General features: G+C 40.3%; 1 protein-coding gene across 1 annotated transcript in view; it reads right to left on the bottom strand.

Annotated features, from left to right (window-relative positions):
- Window positions 1–7,331: 7,331 nt before the first annotated feature.
- The window catches only part of NUP210 (nucleoporin 210), a 353,934-nt gene continuing 346,772 nt past the window's right edge, over window positions 7,332–14,493 (bottom strand). The window contains exon 40 of the mRNA XM_077452181.1: window positions 7,332–11,728. Within this exon, the coding sequence (XP_077308307.1) occupies window positions 11,625–11,728 (104 nt within the window). The 3' untranslated portion in view covers window positions 7,332–11,624. The remainder of the gene's footprint in view (window positions 11,729–14,493) is intronic.

The following is a 14,493-nucleotide window of genomic DNA, read 5'->3' on the forward strand; positions in this document are numbered from 1 at the left end:
AACAGAACCCTGAGACTATCACAGAGCAGGTGCATTTATACAGAGACTTGATTACACACAGGTGGATTCTATTTATCACCATCAGTCATTTAGGACAACATTGGATCATTCAGAGATCCTCGCTGAACTTCTGGAGTGAGTTTGCTGCACTGAAAGTAAAGGGGCCGAATAATTTTGCACGCACCACTTTTCAGTTTTTTATTTGCTAAAAAAGTTTAAAATTATCCAATAGATTTCGTTCCACTTCACAATTGTGTCCCACTTGTTGGTGATTCTTCACAAAAAATTAAAATTTTATATCTTTATGTTTGAAGCCCGAAATGTGGCAAAAGGTTGAAAAGTTCAAGGGGGCCGAATACTTTCGCAAGGCACTGTATATATTTATATACACACACCCTTTTGATATTGAATAAAAAATGTTAACACATTTATGTTACACAGATGTTGGTTCAAGCCACGTATGTTACTGTAAAGTGGAGTTCCACCCAAAAGTGAAACTTCCACTTAAGGCCTCCTCTGCGGCTCCTGATGGTGAAAGAGAGCTTTTGGGGAGGAGGGAGGGAGCGGGTACCCGATTTTGGCAGGTACCCGCAGCCACTTCCGTTCTGGTCACCTTAAGTGACCGGAAGTGGAAGTTCTCCTTTCCCCTCCCTGCCAAAGTCTTCTGTGACTCAGGACAGGTCCTAAAAGACTTTGGGACAAATCACAGAGGCAGCGCGTGCATGTGCAGTGGGCACTTGGCTGTAAAGCCGCAAGCTGTCACAGCTGGGTACCCATAGTAGAGATGTCAGTGCCGCAGAGGAAGGAGCAACACTATCCATATGAAATGTTTATCCTTTTTTTCACACAAATAGAAATTTCTTTTGGTGGTATTTAATCACCTCTGGGTTTCTTCTTTTTTTGCACTATAAAGACTGAATTTTTTTTTTTTTTAAATATGCATTTTTCTCGTTGCGGTTATAAAATTTTGCAAATAATTTTTCTTTATACATTTTGGCCAAAAGTTATACTGCTGCTTTGTGAAGGTTATAGTCTACAAGGGTCTCAAACTGATGGCCCTCCAGCTGTTGCAAAACTACAAGTCCCATCATGCCTCTGCCTGTGAGAGTCATACTTGTAACTGTCAGCCTTGCAATGCCTCATGGGACTTGTAGGTTCGCAACAGCTGGAGGGCTGCCAGTTTGAGACCCCTGGTCTACAAGCTATGGTGCCCCTCATTGAAAATTGATCACACCTGATGTACTGACATCTAATTTCTTAAAACACTAAGGCTACTTTCACACTGAGGCGGGCGTCAGCGGTGCTATTTTTAGCGGCGCTATTCAGCCGGTACTTTTAGCTCTGTAGCGCCTGTAAAGCGATTCAGTGTGAAAGTAGCTTAACACGTTTTTAGTAGGAGGCATAGTGAGTTTTCTGAATTTGTCATTTTTTTAATACAATTCTTTGCAAAATGAAGACTTTATCCCCACAAAATTGTCATAGTAACAAGTTATTTCTCTCACATGGTATACGCATACTTGCAATTACACCCCAAAACGCATTCTGCTACCCCGTGTGTATGATGACACCACATGTATGAGACTTTTTCACAGCCTGGGCACATACAGAGGCCAAACATGCAGGGAGCACCGTCAGGTGTTCTAGGGACATAAAATTATGTCTAATTTCTTGACTAGCTATCACACTTTTGAAGGCCCTGGAGCAGCAGGACAATGGAAACGCACACAAAAATGTCCCCAGTTTGGAAAGCAAATCCCAAATGTATATTCTGTGAGGCATAATGAGTCTTTCGAACACTCACTGATGAGCACTGTAGTAGCACTGATGAGCACACAGAATCAAGCCAACTCACTATCCTGCCATGTGCCTCTCTCCTACTCACGCTGCATCGGTGTGAGGAGAGGAGACAGCTGAAATGGGCATGACCCCGGTTTGTTGACAAAGCGATTGCTCTGTCATTGGACAGAGTGATTACATAGCAAAGGGCCACTGTGATTGGCCCTTTACCTCGATCTGTGATGCGCTGGGTCCTGAGAACCCAGCAATCATGGACACTTCTGGTGCATGCCTCCCAGAACTTGCTGGCCGCGCTGTAGCCATCATTCGGTTATAGCACAGTCAGCAAGGGGTTAACTTTTTCTTGAGCCTCTATACCAGATTTTTCTGTCTGGTTTCATGTGTTTGTTTACATTGACCACACTAAAAAATTGTGAGTTGCCATAGGAACACTATTAATTTGAACAATACTAAACCCGCTTCTTTACTGTAGATGGTGGAGAAGCCTTAAATGTGAGGTTTCATCCAGGATAGTATCTGCTTTACCTCTCTTGATGCAACGAGATTTCTAATTCCTCCCTGACAGTTCTTGAACACCATCACTGTAGCGTTGTCTGATTGACTGCTGATTGGATGACCCTCCAGCGGGGCACTGCAATGATGTAGAGACAACCAAATCTATGAAGCACTGGTAAGGGGAGTATAAGTGGGTTGAGGTATGCATTTTCCAGATAAACTGTCACCTTCTCCGAAAAAGGCATAATGAGCTAGTATCCAAAATGAATATAGAGAAGGGAATCCTGCTCAAAATATACAGTGAGGTACTCACCCAAAAACAAAATATATGTAGGAGATAAAACAAAAAATAGGAGACAAAAAACACACCCAATTACACCTAAGGCAAAAGCAACGGCACTTAACACAAACCCCCTCACCAAAACCTCCCCAGACCCACCCTCAAAAAAAAAAAAACCTTCACCTGAATCAGGAAAAATGATTAAGGCTGCAGTGCCGCAAAGGGAGCTGGGCTATACCTCCCCAACAGCCCCCCAAAAATGGGCCCTGATAACCACCCACCCGGAACCACATGATGTCACCACAGCTCTACTCTGGGCAATGCCTCAATGGGCGAATGCAGCACTGCACCAAAGTACTGTGGATGTGAAAATGCCTGAATGGCCAGCCCGTCTCAGCCAGCCTATCCCAGTCATCTGGGTAAGTTACAACTATGATCAGTTATTCAGTCAAGGTCAGGGTTATGTCAAAAGCAGCAACAAAAGTAAGATGAGACCAAAGCCACTAAAATGGAAATAAGGCAATGTAAGGCACATTAGACCAGCTGCTCACTCAACTCTGATTCCAATGGATTAAAATATTGATCTCTCCTGCATAGATGTCCGCTACTTTCTACTTCCTTCACTCCAGGATAACTGCTCAGTGACACCTCTCTATATCCCTGGAGTGGAGGAAGGAGAAAGTAGTGGACATCTATGCAGGAGAGATACAGTATCATGTAATCACAAAGGCTCTCTGTTTCCATATTCAAATTGCCCCAATAATAAAAAAAACACTTACAAAATAACCAATAAAACTTCATGTACATAAAAATTCTGTGAAGTCTGGTCGCTCACCACGGTGGCTGCGTGATGTCACGGGCTCTCCTCTACACGCATATCACCCTCTGATTGGGCTTCCTCAGTAGATGGGCAGTCCACCTAACCTGAGCCCTTAAATAACTTGGTGTTGCCAATTAACCACCTGGGCTTCTCCTCGACAGTCCTGCAGACCATGGAAGACCGATTTCCTCAAACCAAATCCTACAGATTTGTCATGACCCCTAACTTATCATTTTAATTCTAAGAGGAAGATCCCTCCGCACCACTTGTCCTGACTGCTGCAGTAACCACCCAGTTAGAGTCTAAACAAGAAATCCATAGTAAAATACCATTTAAACTTTACTCACTTGATATAGATATATATATATATATATATATATATATATATATATATATATGTATATATATAAAAAAAAAATCTAACTCAAGTGAACTTCAGTTTAATTTCAGTTAGAATCACCTCCCAGGGAACACAGTTAACTCCTTCACTGCCAGTGACATTTTTTACATTAATCAATGCACTTTTAATCACACTGATCGCTGTATTAATGCCAATGGTTCCAAAAATGTGTGTCTGCCATAATGTCGCAGTCACGATAAGAATCACAGATCGCCGCCATTACTAGTAAAAAAAAAAAAAAAAATGCTATAAAACTATCCCCTATTTTGTAGGCACTAACTATTGCGCAAAACCAATCAATACACGCTTATTGAGATTACTTTTACAAAAATATGTAGAATATTTATCGGCCTATACTGAGGAAAGACTTTTTTTTATATATTTTTGGGGGATATTATAGCAAAAAGTAAAAAATGTGTTTTTTCCAAAATTGTCGCTCTTTTTTTTATTATAGTGCAAAAAATAAAAACTGCAGAGGGGTTCAAGTAGCACCAAGAGAAAGCCCTATTAGTGGGAAAAAAAGGACGTCAATTTTGTTTGGGTACAACATCACACGACGCAATTGTCAGTTAAAGTGACGCAGTGCCAAACTGCAAAAAGTGCTCTGGTCAGGAAGGGGGTAAATTCTTCCATGGCTAAAGTGGTTAATCACCTCATTACTAATATTAACCTTTTACTCAATCTCATATCTAGATAAAATTGCATTGCAAAACATTTATATTTAAAATAAAATGTTATAATCCAATACCAATCTTATAAAATGAATATTATATTACTAAAATATTAAAAAGTCAAATTTATTAACCCCTATTTACTATTGAATTTAGCCCAGTTGTATATGTTGCATGGATAATTAATCCCACTTATTCTAAGAGACAATCCATTTGATCTCGCTTAAAATTATTATTGAATAGTATTAACTGTTATTAACAAAGCAATTTAAGTCAAAGTCTAAGTTGAGACCCATGGGTGTCAGGACCTTGGTCTCATACACCCAGAATGACTCACATTGACTGAGAGTTCTAATAAAATTGCCCCCGTCCCCAGTGATGGTTAACCATTTGCACCCCCCAAAATGTCAAACCTTTAGGGTTCCTATTATGGACCTCTCTAAAGTGTTTGGAAACGTTCCTTTATTCCTTTTTTAATGTTGTTTATGGTGTTCGCACACCCTTATCTGCAGTGGTCTTGATGTATGACCCACATACTGGAACTTTCACAGGCATTCCAACACATAAACCACCCCCTCTGATGTACATGTAATAAATGAGTTAATCTTATGCACTCTCCCTGTGGCTGTGGCCTTAAATTCCTTCTGCTTCTTGACATTACTCCCTTTTGTAGTTTTACAAGCTAAACACCTACCACATAAAACCAGTTAAAAGGGTGCTAGTGTTCCCGTCCCTCTTACAGGAGGATCCAATACACCTGGGGCTAGTATATGTCTTAGACTGGGGGCCTTTTTATATTCAAATTCAGAGTAAGGTGGGAGCACTCCCCCCAGTACCCCTATCCCTCAATATCCCCCCCCTCCATACCATGAACAGGTGATCTATAAATCTATTATAGCAAACCAATTCCTTTGGCTTATCCAAAAAGACCACTTGGGACTCCCAGCGAGCCAAAAATAAAATTGGCTACACTGGGAGCAAACCAGGCTCCCATAGCAACCCCTGTCTTTTGAAGGTAGCTACTCTCGTACCAGAAGTAATTATGGAGCAATCCAAACTCCATTAGGTATCTACGGAATTTTATAACAAAATCCCTACTTAATCCCCATTTCACTGATTCTTTTGCATCTGTGTGTTCTATTATGGTGTACAGGCATCCAACATCTGCTGTTACTAAAAAACAAGGAGAGTTATCGGTTTTAACATTTTCCAAAATGTGCAATTATCCTTAAGATATGCAGGGGTCAACATGACCAAAGGCTGTAAAAAAATATCTAGGTACTGACCCAGTCTTGATGTTAGGGAACCCCCCCCCCCCCCATTGACTATAGGCCTACTCGGTGGATTCTTACTATCGTTATGTATTTTTGGAAGAAAATATTGGGGTTCAACATGAGGTAATGTTCAAATAGTCTGCTTTTTTTTTTTTTTTTTTTTTTACATAGAATGTTTTTCTTAGTTCCTCTCTATTAGTTTTGAAAGATCATCCTATTGTCTAACCGGATTGGACACAAATAGTATCCCCCAATAATCTCTCCATCTCATTCTTATAATAAGTTCTTTACATCAGTACGATCCCTCCCCCTTTGTCTGCAGGCCTAATAACCACCTCTTTCTTATCCTCCAGGAACCGTATACCTCTTGATATATTCAGGGTCATTCCCTTTCCTAATCTTCAATTTTTCCAAATCATTGATCACCATATTTTTTAAAACCTCTGTAAACTTATTATCAGAGGAGGGGGGATTAAATATAGATTACGCAAACCTGTGTCTGATGCAATATTCTGGGTGACCCTTCTCAGTAGTTTTTGATATAAAATAAGTTATAATGTATTTTTTAACTGAGGCGATTCAGTTCGTGTTGTGCGCTATACAAATTATTTCATTCAATGTTGTTTCCGCTTATATTTTTGAATATTTATATAAGTATCAAATTTATTTTGATTCTTAGTAGGGGCATATTTCAATCCTTTGTCTAATACCTTAATTGTATTACTATTAAGGGGGACCCCACTCAAATTATAGATACCCTACCCTATTGGTACTCTTTTTGGAGCCTCCTTCCTGCTCCAAATGTGTTTCCATTGTGCGTCCCCCCCCCCCCCCTCGGGTATTCTCCTGTTCTAAAAAATACCCCCCATAAGATTCTTCAACATATCCTTTATGAGGGACAATACCTATTATGCCACTCTGGGTGGCCCGTTTGAGAGCCATCATCAACATAGGGTCTATCATTGCCCTGCTGGGGTCTGACTGACCTTTGTGGGGGATCTATAATCCTGTTGTACTGGATATGGAGAAACCGGATTGGGATTCTCAATAAAATACAGCTGTTGCAGCGGTCCCCGCACACCGCTGTCACCTTTCCCAGAGCTTCTTCTGGGTTTACGGGCTCCTGTGATAGGCCGGAGCCGCAATGACGTAACTCCCACGCACATGCATGTGCACGGGAGCTGCTGTTCACATCATGGGCTCAGAAGGAACAGCACCTGTGGGCCATTCCTTCAGAGCGCATGCGCCAGTAATGTCACTGGCTGCATGCACTGGAAATATCTCCTAAACTGTACAGGTTTAGGAGATCTGTTCAATACCTATAGGCAGTGCCGGGACAAGGTCATCCAGCGCCCAGGGCAAAGATGCCAAACTGCGCCCCCCTTTCCCTTAAGGTTAATGTCAGGGTGCCCCCTACCCCTGCAATCAACCATTGCGCTAGGGCTACTGCCCCTCCTGCCCACCCCTTGTCCCGGCCCTGCCTATAGGTAAGCCTTATTATAGACTCACCTATAGGTCTAAGTTCGCAGTGGAAGTTTACTTCCTCTAAGTACAAATGAATGACCATTTTTAACGGATGACAATGCAGCAAGTATTAAGAAACATAAGAAACTTTATTGTACAAAGAAAATCTGCAATGTAGCTGACACGAGCAAAAAACATAAGGCACAAAAGGCATTCACAGTGAGTCAGCAGAAAGAATATGATGAATGTGAATTCACTTCTTTATGGACAGAAAAGAAATATCTTATGTGTACATTCAACATTGTTCAACTTCTTCAAGAACGTTAATAGACACACCTTTTAGCTTGAGGTATTTAAAGTACAGAAGAGTTTCTTGACTCCTGAGGAAAAGTTTCATACTTCAGCAATTTTGACAGTGACAGAAAACAAATTCACATTTTTTTCACATTGTATTCATCCAATTAGACATTGCCAGGGTTCCTTCTATGATGCCATACATGAGTCATGAAATTTTCAACACCATAAAAACACTAAATTATTAAAGCAGTTTTTACACAAAAACTATAATCTGAGCTGTTCTTAAATAAATAGTGCAGGAACTCTTCATTAAAGCTGCACATGTTTTACAGAGCCCCTTCCTCAAATAGTGCAGACAGGCCATTGTAACATAAAACATACAAAACTGAGTGGATGCTCCTCATGAGCAAAGATCTATGGCTCTATATAGTTTGTTAATATTTCATTATATGAATGTTGGTATGGATGGATGCAGATGCAGTTTCTGTACATAGTATAATTGACATTTGTACTGTGAACGTTATGCACTGGTTTTATATTTATAGGTCCTTCAATTTAAGCACTATACATCTTCACAGATATATAAGCAAGGAACAGATGTAATATGAAGAATGAACCTCTTTGGGTTTCTATTGGCAGTGCTGACACAAACCCGTTTAAGACATCAGTACTATAACTTTGCAGAGCTTTAGAGGAAGGACTTTTCAATTCATTTTGTTATGATTCACCATCAGCCTATTCGCTATCCTAGCTGATTCCCCCTCAAAAGCTCCATTTTATTATCATGGGTTCTATACCTTGCAACAAGGAACAGCTATATTTAAAGTGGTTGTAACCCCTTACCTTTACCCAGTGAAGTGACTAGCTTCAGGTGATATACAGAGATGAAACAAAGCCTGCTACATAAGTTGTACGCATTTATTTACAGCACTCTCTTCTTTACATCAGTTCAAAGTGCAGGATGTATACAGCTTATCAAAGTTTTCAGAAAGCAGGGGGCAAGAAGCTAAGGTTACAATATGCAGGCCTCAAAAGGTGGAGAGCTGACGTTGTTTCTTCACAAAGAAACAACGCTTAGGCTGTCGATCACTGGCTGTGTGCTGGAGCTCCCTCCCATGTCACCCTTCTAACTCCTGGTGTCAGGAAAACCTGTCATAAGTGACTCATGCAGATAGCACAGGAATAAGGCAGCAGAAAGAAATGACAGTGATCTGGATTGAGACAGGTGCACACTAAGGATATGCTTTGTTTATATTTAATGTCAGAGTTTTACAAGCACTAAATTTACTTTGCATAATTAAACTGTATCTAAGCTATACATCAGTGATTGTGTGTATGGCTCCCCAGAAGAGCCTTATTAACATGGCTCTACCACAATCAAAGTGAGGATACCAAGAGATTTTGCATCTGTGTTGGATCAGATTACATTAATAAATTCAGTTTTAAGATGGCACGTTTTATTTTATAGGTGTTTAAATTAGGCAATAGGCTAGTATCACACAAGAATAAAATAGGACAGTACATGTTGTAATGGAATGTTGTGTTTACATTCCACTGGCTTGTGGAACCTTCAGCACTTAGTGTAGCTACCAGGTAGTAGCGTATTCTGCATTTTGAGAGTTTGAAATTTCCAGTTGCATAATAAATGGGATTAGGCGGCTTCTGGGGTGCTCAGAAATTAAGTTTAAGTGCCTTCACCATTAACTCTTGATCTAATTTTATGACATATTAGTAAAAGGTTTCTCGTAAAGGGTGTTCTAAAGAAATGATTGAAAAGAGACAGCAGCACTCATTTTAGAACCGGTGCAAAGAAAATTACAGCCAGAAACTGATTGGTTGCTGGGTAGAAGTTCCCCATTTTCTTTTCTTCCATCTTTAAAGAACAAGCTTGATTGGAATGGTCCAAAACACACAGATATGTAAAGCATTACTTTGTTTTATGCCTGTTGCAATCTGAAAGCAGTGAGTGAAAGTGCCAAGTCACAACTCATCACACTTTGAGGAAGAGCATGCAGCGCTACTTATATGCAAGGAAACAAAAGCATCAGCCTATATAGCTGGGAGCTTGTTCATGGTGCCCCAAAAGGCTGGTGACTTAGGCTACTTTTTCATTTTTAGCACCGCTTTACTGTTGTTTTAGTGGCGCTATTTCCCGCTAGCGGGGTGATTTTAACACCCGCTAGCAGGCGAAAAAGGGTTAAAACCACCCACATAGTGCCACTGCAGTGGCGATATGCCGGCGCGGCCCTATTGTTTTGAATGGGGAGGGGCACCTTAAGAGCGGTGAATACACGGCTCCTACAGCACTCCATGTGGCTTTCACACTGGAGACATAGGAGAGGCGCATGACAGGCGCTATTTTTAGCGCTGTGGCACCTGTAAAGTGCCTCAGTGTGATAACAGCCTAAAGCTCAGCAGAAATTAAAGTGGAGGTATTGCCCATAGCGTATAAGAACCCAAAGGTCACAGTCATTTTCTTAGTATCAATTAAAATATCTAACTGTAGGTGGCATGCAAAAATCTTTCACTATACTCTGTCTCCTATCCTAATTAAGAGATAACTGAAATAAACACAGCCTTAGTCAGAATATAACAGACTAAATGTAATATGAGGTAAGAAATAAAATGTGGAATGCAAGTGGCTTTGGGTGCATCCTTTTTAAAAACACACTTCCAGTGGAATACTATCCAAGAATGGTATCTGTTTAATAAAAAAATATTAAAGAGATTTTTTTTTTTACGGTGAGGAAAGGCGAGTGCGATATTGATCAAAGGATTTCACTTCACAATGCCCAAATCTAATTTTCAATAGTCTTTCCTACTTCTTGGATCAAAGCATTTGAAGGGGGACAGTAAGGGGAAAAATGAAAGGGGGGGGTGAGGTTTTGGGGGCAGATTTTTGCAGATGACAAACAGGATCTTTTTTCCAAATTTTAAACGTTAATCATTGCTGAAAGGTAAGCCATTTCTTCAATAGCATCCTAAACTGTTGTTATCCCCCCAAAAAACTGGTATACTGGTATAGAAAACTAATCAATGTAAAAATAAAATGATTTCTAAAATCGAGCAAAAAAAAAAAAAAAGGTTTAAAATAAACAGAACAGTAACTAAAAGAATAGCTTGTAAGGTCATAATTTCATTACTTGTTAATTCACTGACCTGGATTTCAAAGCCTGCATACTTATTTCAGGTTAAAAAAAAAAAAAAAAAAAAAAAAAAACAAGCTGGAGAAAGCCAGGCAACTAGCATTTTCAGAAAGTCAGCAATGGCAGCCTATGTGTTTGTCAGGATAGGTATCCTTTGGGAACTGCCATTGCAGACCTGATTTTACATTTTTATTCCTGACGGTCCCCTTAAAGCAAACTAAGTAAATCGCCTACAGCAAGGTACGCCTGTATATGGATGGTGTATGGCAGCACATTTTAATCACATGTTGCTGGACTGAAATATTCACAGTGTTCTCTCGTGTATCTTCCAGGAAAAATAGTATTTTGTGGGAGTGAGAACGACTGGCTCGTAATTTGACAGGTAAAATATGTAACAAACACAGATCAGAATTCACAGATACTTGTTTCTGATTGGTTAGACTCACATTATTAGGCTACAGTTGCTAGTCAGTGCAAAATATTCCTGAGTTAAACAAAAGTCATAACGTATAGAGAAATCATTCTAATTTCAGACAGAATCTAAAACAAATACAGGCACAAGGAGAAACTCGCTCATAGTGGTCATTTTCTAGCTTATTTAATAAAGCAGATCAAATATAAGTGAGGAAGCACAGAGTTCAGAACGGCATTTTAAAATCCGTAAAATGATTCCGATTGGTTCATACACATTACTGCTATTTGAATATGTTCTGCTTTGTTAAATATGCCCAAATCTTTCTGAAAGAAAAAAAAAAAACAGTGGAAGGTTGAGAAATCACATAAATACATTCTCAAGGCATAAAACTAAGACACTAGATCAAGCTAGACAAAAACAAAATAGTTCAAATAAAATACAGTACCAAACATGAAGCAAACTGCATAAAATATCGATTTCATGCTGTCCGGCATGGGACATATTTGTGACTCAAGGCACACATTTTAAATCACTGAGGTCTTTGGTATAGCACATTTTTCAGTTCTCAGTTGGAAGCATAGTCTGGACTCCACAATATTCGTGATTGTGAATTGTTCGTCCTAGGAGATCCTTGGGTGGTATAAGTCAAGGTTGGTGATGATGCAAAACCTTAAAATAAAGATGAACATTTTTAAAGTTTTGACTTAACACTGTAACAATGCTGCTGTTGACTGGTTTGCCCTAAAGGCATTGTTCTTGTTGCACAAAACCTCAGAACATCCTAGAATTCAACAACATTTTGCTATTCTAAGCAGAATTCAGATTTTCTGAAGTATCTGCAAATTATTATTTGAAGAGAAAGTCAGAAGATGGAGCAATTCAACTCTAAAGCTTGCCAAACACTAGTAGAATTTAGTTAAAAATTTCAAATTTTACATTTGTTTGATTTTCTAATAATTAGTGGAAAATACATTAATTCCAAAAGCAAAAGAAATATCTTGAACAGCAAATCAGTTAAATATATTGAGAATTTTCATACAAATATTCGTAAAAATGGTCATTTGAAAATCTGCTAGTGGTAAGGCCAACTTTAGAATGCTTACTGCAGACACAGCCAGCAAGAGGGTGAGAACCACTGAAAACTGCAGCAATACTGCAAAACTGCCACATGTATACATATATATGACAATTTTGTTCAGCAGGGTTTGGTAAGAGAAGGGGTTAAGTGTACTTTGTAGTGAAGTGCAATAGTTTTTAAGAGTTCAGGTAGGCGGAAGGGCCAGGTGTGCTTTAGTGTTTCAGACACCTAGGCAAATTTCACTTGTTTTCAAGGGCCAAAAGCCCAATTCCAAAAACTTCCTCCAAATTTATCTCAGTCAACGGTATATGGCTCTCCATGCCTCCTGTGTTCAGCAAGGTTTAATGTCCTGAGGGCTAATGCACACCAGCCTCTGTGTTACAACGCTTCGGCTAGTGTGGGGTACAGTCTGGCGGGATCACTGCAGTGCTAACACATTCACTTTAACCACTTCCCATCCTTTGGTTGTTTATAAATTACCTCAGGTTTACCATTTCTCGCCCGCCCTATTGGGAATTGACGTCCACAATGTGGCTCCGTTATCCTGGCGGCATCATATGAAGTCCAGCAGGATAACCCGCTCATGCGTGCCCCCGGGAGTGCGCAGAGCTACAATCGGTGGTGTGGTGTGTCACTCTGACCATCTCTGATTGTGGTAAAGAGCCTATGACGTTGGCTCTTTGCCACGTGATCAGCTTTGACCAATCGTGTAACCAGGAAGTGGCGGTAATTGGCTTTCCTGGGTTCGCACTGACAGGGAGAGCCGATCAGCAGCTCTCCTGTCAGAGTGGGGGTGTGCACTAATAATCAGAGCATTGATTATCAGCACAGCCCCCATCAGAGGTGCCCACCACAATGCCAATCCGTGCCCACCAAAGTGACAATACGTGGCCACCAGTAACGCCCATCGGTGACCATCATTTCTACATATTAGCCTCAGCAATGCCACCTTATCAGTGCCCATCAGTGAAGGAGAAAACTAAATTTTATAACAGAAACGAGTCTTAAGTTTAACAAAAAATAAGAAATCCAGTGGTGATCAAATACCACCAAAAGAGAGCTCTATTTGTGGGAATAAAATGATAAAAAATTAGATGGCTACAGCGTTGCAAGGCATCACAATTGTCATTCAAACTGTGACAGCGCTGAAAGCTGAAAATTGTCCTGAGCAGGAAGGGGGGAAAATGCCCTGTATTGAAGTGGTTAAAGTGGTTATACTGGGATTACGGTTATGGTTGAGGCTACAACCATGATTCAGGTACCGATTCTTAAACAAAACTGGCTGTAACAGCCACTAGCAGCAAAGAGGGGTACACCCCCCCCCACCTTTACCAGGTACCCCTGTCCAATCAGAAATAAATACACTAAGTACAACAGTGCACTAAAAGTCCTGGCTTTCAATGTCTTCTATTAGTGGCCAGGGTAACGTTCCATCACATCAGGAAGGCGATAACAGGCCGTATAGTCCAAGGATCCAGCAGCTTCCAGATAGGGAATCCGGGTAGAGCCAATGGGAGCTAAAAGATACAAGGACAGGAGCATGGAATCCACATTAAAATAGCAGTCACCGTTTATTAAAGAAAAAACATAGCACTTGCAGTTAAAATGCTGGTCAATCAGTGTAGGAAGTAAAAATCACCAAGTTGGGAACATGAAGGCTGTATACAAGCGGTAGCAGTTTGCGATCTCCCAGCAAGCATCAAAAGTCCTTCGCCAGTGAACCATTGCCCTACGGTAACCTCCACAAACACAAGGGGAGGAGAGAGGGCGGTAACGCTTTTCAAAAAGAAGGGTTGTCCTTTGAAATGCATCTACAAAACACTATTGGCAGACCTCGGACAGTTGCCAGAGCGGGTCCATTTGATGCTGGCTGGGGGATTATGAGCTACTACCACTTGTATACAGCCTTCATGTTCCCAACATGGTGATTTCTACTTCCTACGCCGATTGACAAGAATTTTAAATGTAAGCGTAATGTTTTTTTCTTTAATAAACGGTGACTGCTATTTTAATGTGGAGCCTGCCCAAATGTCCAATCAGGGAGCCCAGTAAGATATCGACTAGGGACAAAGGCTTCCCTAGACACAAACAGAGAAACTGATGTTCCTCTCACTGTGGGATGTCAGGAAGTGGAAGCAACGAGGATTATGTAATTTTCTAGTTTTCGGTCTGATATAAAAAAAAACATCTTTTTTTTGTTCATCCCTTGTGATAGTAATACAGTTGATAGATAAAAAATTATAGGTACAGTGTAAAATAATATATATATATTTTTAAAGTGTCCCATCCCTCATGCACATGTAAGGTCCCGTAAACAGTGTTCAAACCACAAGTGAGGTAATGCCACAAACATCAG

Source organism: Lithobates pipiens, unplaced genomic scaffold (assembly GCF_037356315.1).
Source record: "Lithobates pipiens isolate NorthernLeopardFrog02 unplaced genomic scaffold, aLitPip1_a1.2 Scaffold_23, whole genome shotgun sequence".
NCBI classification, from domain to species: Eukaryota; Metazoa; Chordata; class Amphibia; order Anura; family Ranidae; genus Lithobates; species Lithobates pipiens.